Source organism: Ixodes scapularis, unplaced genomic scaffold (genome assembly GCF_016920785.2).
Source record: "Ixodes scapularis isolate PalLabHiFi unplaced genomic scaffold, ASM1692078v2 PGA_scaffold1__304_contigs__length_218370807, whole genome shotgun sequence".
In the NCBI taxonomy this organism is placed as follows: domain Eukaryota; kingdom Metazoa; phylum Arthropoda; class Arachnida; order Ixodida; family Ixodidae; genus Ixodes; species Ixodes scapularis.
Window position 1 is genome coordinate 190,772,141 of NW_024609846.1, and position 5,508 is coordinate 190,777,648.

At 48.0% G+C, this 5,508-nt stretch overlaps 1 protein-coding gene across 1 annotated transcript; it reads left to right on the top strand.

The window, feature by feature from the left end:
* The first annotated feature begins 2,943 nt into the window (after window positions 1-2,943).
* On the top strand, window positions 2,944-5,115 carry LOC120841199. The gene has a single exon (XM_040212060.1). It carries the CDS (start codon window positions 2,944-2,946, stop codon window positions 5,113-5,115), a length of 2,172 nt encoding a protein of 723 aa, XP_040067994.1.
* The last annotated feature ends 393 nt before the right edge of the window (window positions 5,116-5,508 follow it).

A 5,508-nucleotide genomic window follows, 5' to 3' on the forward strand; every position in this document is an offset into this window, starting at 1 on the left:
AAGCCGACGGGAGGACAAGGAAAACAGTGGGAATGTCCTGGTGAGTGACGCAAACTCTAAACCGTTGTGCTAGAAAGCATCCAAGCAATTGACTTATTAGAAAAACCTTCCATTTGATGGTCTTACTTGCTAGTTTTTTTTTTTTTATCAAACTCCTAAACAAGCCTTTTTTTTTTATTCAAGTCAGTCATGCCTGTTCCAGTAAGGGGTAATTAAACGTGTGTGTGAGCAAGGATGGTATCATAAATTTTTCCCATATTTTGCATTTGTCCTTTTATCAGATAGGGTAGATTTGTACTCGGTTGAGTATTGGAATATTTTTATGTCGCTAAATAGAGACTTCGAACGTTTGTATTTTCTAATAATGAAAACTAGTCAGCAAGTTTTGGGCTTTATTTCGGGTGCCACGCTATTGCATCTTGAAATGGTTTTGTTTTAAACTTATGAAATGTGTGATTTCAGTATGCACAACGTTTTGTTTTCATGAGGGTTAAGTTGCACCTGTTTCGTTGACTGCCTTCTATTGTAAATTCATAAGAGGAAGCAGCCCGTTACCAGGACAGTTGTCAGCAGATGCCATGCAGATAAATTGTAATTATGCTGTTCGCTTTTTATGCTATGGGCTGGAATATATCTAAGGAAAGGGTATGTTTGGAAATCGTTCTGGAGCATCACATGATGCTTTTTCATTGTGATATATATATATATATATTTGTATTTAGAAAAACACATTGGAGCTTAGAGCCCAAAGTTTGACCTGGGTGATCAGCTCATACTGCTACAAAACACGAATTTTATTGCTCCTAGGCTGCTCCAAAGCAGACCTTCTACTGCCCCAAAGCTGCTACAAAGGGGCATCTTCGCTGCTCCTAGACCTGCTACAAAAGGATGAAACTTGCTTCCATCGCTGTATATGGGTGTTGGTCTTTGTATTTAGGTTTGGGTGTAGGATCAGAAGTTGCACAAAAGATAACCTTTTTTAAGTGCAGGGTTAGCTCCAGTCGGGAAGGTTTTTGTTGGTTGAGGTGGCATCCCTTTGTTTGGTTCTGGTTGTACCTTTTTGTGTCTTGGTATATTCTGTCCTCACAAAAGGCAAGTTCTAATTAAAATAAGAGCACCAACTTGACACAACAGAAAAAACAATTTCGTTAGATGTTTCGCCTCCCATGCGGGATGCATCTTCAGTAGTTACAAAGCAAATGCAAGGTTCAACCTCGAGTCGACGCTATTTATTGAGCCTTGCATTTGCTTTGTAACTACTGAAGATGCATCCCGCATGGAAGGCAAAACGTCTAATGAAATTGTTTCTTCTGTTGTGTCAAGTTGGTGCTCTTATTTTAATTATGATGTCCCCCGGCTTTTGGGGTATGTTTGCATAGGGCAAGTTGTATGGTTGGTGACCTTGTGGCTGTGTTAGACCGTTTTCAAAAGGCCGCCGACATCTTATATTTCGTCACTTCCGGTATGGGCAAAAACATTGCTTTGCTGTCGGCACTCCTATACAACACAATCGGGATATAAGCGTAACCGTCGCACAATCTCGTTCTGCGTCCCCGCTATCTTTTTTTTTTTTTTATTTACAAGTTGAAAATTTTTATTATTTCTTTGTCGCTTTGTCACGGGTGTGGAGCTGGGAAGAAAAGAAGAAAAAGAAGAGAAGAGAAGAAGAAGAGGATCGCGAGAAACGAAGGGCACGTGCGGGAGTTCTGACCCGTCGCTTGTTGAAGCCGGCAACGCTCCGGCTATTGAAGCTTCACAGAAACCGGCCCCGCTCCGGTTCCTGAGACCCCGGCCACGCTCCAGCTTCTGAAGCCTCACCGAAACCGGCCCCGCTCCGGTTCCCGAGAACCCGGCCACGCTCCGGCTCCTGAAGCCTCACCGTAACCGGCCCCGCTCCGGTTCCTGAGAGCCCAGCAACGCTCCGGTTCCTGAGAGCCCAGAAACGCTACAGTTCCTCAAGCCACGAAGAACCCGGCAACGCTCCGATTCCTGAGGCCACGACGAGCCCCGCCACGCTCCTGAAGCCCCGCCACGTCAGGCGTGAGTCGAGCTTTTGTGGGGACTTGACCACGGGGACTCCGGTCTGCTTTGAACTTTTCCTTTTCTTTCTTTATTGTTGATAACTACCTCCTGATTTCCTTTCATTATATTATTACGTATGTACATGCCTTTGTCTCACCTGGTCTTGTCTCAATCATTTCGCGTGTCGAACCGGGCGAACGTGACAATTGTGGCGAGCCTGCCAGGATCCCATTTACCATCAGTTTAATTGAATCACTTCGTCCGGGACACACACGAATTGCTAGAGTCAAAAAGACTAGCATGGAGAACGAGAAATTAATGGCGGTGGGAAAGGAGTTGGGTTATCAGGGTGATGAGTTGAAGAAATGGATGGAGGACGAAAAAGCTAGACTACGAGAAGAAAGAGCGTGGGCGCGACAGGAACGCGAGGAGGAATGTGTCCGGTTGGACAAAGAACGCGAAGTTCTGCAACTTCGGTTGGCAGTACAAAGCGCAGGGGCGCCACGTCAGGATGCAATCGGAGGTATAGGTGAAGGAGAGGCTACTAACTTGGCCGCGACAACCGGCGAGGCGCGACACTTTAGCCCTCATAAGTTAATTCCTCAGTTCGAAGAAGGAAGGGATGATTTAGATGCATATTTGCTACGCTTTGAACGTACTGCAACGGGAATGGGTTGGCCTCAGCAGAAATGGGCGACGACTCTGAGTTTGTGCCTCACTGGTGAAGCATTGACGGTAGTGGGTCGGTTGTCGCCAGAAGACGCACTGGACTATGCGAGAGTGAAGCTGGCACTGCTTCAAAGGTTTCGCTACACTAAAGAAGGGTATAGAGAACGGTTTAGGGATGCAAGGCCCGAAGAGGGAGAGACGAAGAGACAGTTTGCCGCCCGTCTCGCTGGATATTTTGACAGGTGGGTTGAGATGGCCAATATTCAACACACGTTTGAAGCCCTCCGTGACAAGGTCTTGGTCGAGCAGTTTCTGCTCACTTGCTCCACTAAGTTGACTATTTTTCTCCGAGAGAGAGAATGCCAAAGCTTGCAAGAAGTTGCGTCAAAGGCGGACCTTTTCCTAGAGGCTCAGGCCCAGCCTACTACGAGTAAGTCGAAAATCGACGAGACGAATAAGCAGTCTAGTGTGGCGTTAGCAGATAAGTCTAAAACAGGAGGGGGCAGGAAAGCTTTGCGTTGCTTTTTATGCAACAAAATTGGGCACAAGGCGGAAAACTGTCATGGACGTCCGCCGGCCTCCAAAGGAATTACTTGCTGGCAATGCGGGAAAACTGGACACCGTGCAGATAGCTGCAGGTCAAAGCCTAACGACAATCATCAGGCGTCATGTCTTTGGACGAAGTCAAGAAACGGAGAGGTGACCGAGCCCGAAGATGGCTTTGTTACCCTCAAGAATGGTGACAAGATTCCGGTTGTCAACTCGGCAATAGGACATCCTCCCAAGTTTCTAGTGGAGAATCTTCCAGTTCTAGAGGGAGATATGGGTGGCCACAAAATAACTGTCCTCAGGGACACGGGCTGCAACACCGTCGTTGTTCGCCAAAGCTTGGTTCCGAAGGAAGCGTACACGGGAATATTGAGCCCGGTGTTTCTACTGGACAGAACAGTAAGGCACCTTCCCGAGGCCGAGATTATGGTTAGGACACCATACTACACGGGAAAGTTAATAGCGAAGTGTGTAAACGACCCTCTGTACGATCTGGTGTTGGGAAATGTGCCGCTTGTACGAGATGCCAATGACCCCGATCCAAACTGGAGTTTGAATGTGAAAACGAGGGAAGCTCATGTGTTGGCGACAGAGCCAGCCGATGAACAGAAGACCGGGACGGAAGGCGTCCTGGCGAAAGAGACACATGTAGAGTCTCTAGAACGCTCTGCTGACGAATGTTTACTCGAACGGGGCGATAAAGAGTTCATGGGCACCGCGGGGGCTGTGATGAGCAAGAAACCTACATGTCGACCCCCGCCATCGCCTCCCGAACTGCGAGTACCTGAGGTACCACTGCTTCAAACAACTAAAGAGGAGCTCATCCAGGAGCAAAAGAATGACGAAACCCTGAAGAAATGTTTCCACGACGTTGGGAAAGTAACCAAGAAGCACAGGGGCAGAACGAAGTACGAGTTTTTCATTAGGAATGAGCTGTTGTACAGGAGCTGTACATACAGTTCCGGAAGAAAGACCGATCAGTTGGTTCTCCCGAAAACGTTTCGGCGAACTGTCACCGGGATGGCACATGACGGAATAATGTCAGGCCACCAGGGCGTGAGCAACACAATAGCATTAGTGTCTGAAGAGTTCTTTTGGCCGGGTGTCCAAAGCGACATTAAGAGGTACGTGCGGTCGTGTGACATTTGCCAACGGACGGTCCCCAAAGGGAGAGTAGGCAAGGCCCCCTTAGGTACCATGCCGACGATTGTAACTCCCTTTCAGAGGGTGGCCATTGACATCATTGGTCCGATTGCTCCCAAATCAGACTCGGGGAACCGATACATCTTAACCATGGTGGATGTGGCTACTCGATCCCCCGACGCGGTAGCCTTGAAAACCATCGGAACTCCGGTAGTAGCGGAAGCTTTAGTTGACATGTTTACGCGATACGGCGTACCGAGAGAGGTCCTTAGTGACCGTGGTAGCGCGTTTACTTCCGACCTGATGAAGGAGGTGGGTCGCCTGCTGTCAGTGAGACGCCTTTTGACTACTCCCTATCATCCCATGAGCAACGGGTTGGTAGAGAAATTCAATGGAACTTTAAAGTTGATGCTACGTAGAATGTGTCAGGAGAGGCCCAATAATTGGGACCGGTACCTGCCAGCGCTGTTGTTCGCTTACCGGGAGGTACCCCAGTCCAGTTTGAGATTCTCTCCATTTGAGTTGTTATATGGGAGAACGGTACGGGGGCCATTAACTATACTGAGAGAAGTGTGGTCCAACGAGGCGTTGAACGAGGAAACAAAAACGTCGTACAGCTACGTCATGGAACTGAGAGACAAACTGGAGGAGACCTGCAAACTGGCACACCAATGCTTGGATGAAGCCAAGTTAAAATACAAGGCGTATTATGATCGGAAGAAAGTCAACTGAGAAATGAAGGTAGGGAATAAAGCACTAATCCTCCTTCCAAGCGACAATAACAAGTTGCTCATGCAATGGAAGGGTCCCTTCATCGTCACGGCACGAAGAAATGAAGTTGACTATGAGCTGGAGATTGCCGGAACGTGAAAAGCCTTCCATGTAAATATGCTCAAAAAATATGAAGAGAGGACCGAAATGGACCCGGCGGCACCGAGGTGCAGCGCGGCAACAGCAACTGACGATGACAACAAAAACGACGAGGAAGACGCCATAGACGATGTCCCGACTCTGTCCCTGACACGACAACAAAACGGGCAAGACGTACTGGTGAATACGGCCTTGAGTACAGAGGAGAAGAAACAAGTTGCGACTTTGATTGGAGAATTCGAAGAAATCTTCTCT

Excerpts from the sequence above, each read along its gene's own strand:
- LOC120841199 (XM_040212060.1), top strand. The coding sequence starts at position 2,944 with ATGGCCAATATTCAACACACGTTTGAAGCCCTCCGTGACAAGGTCTTG.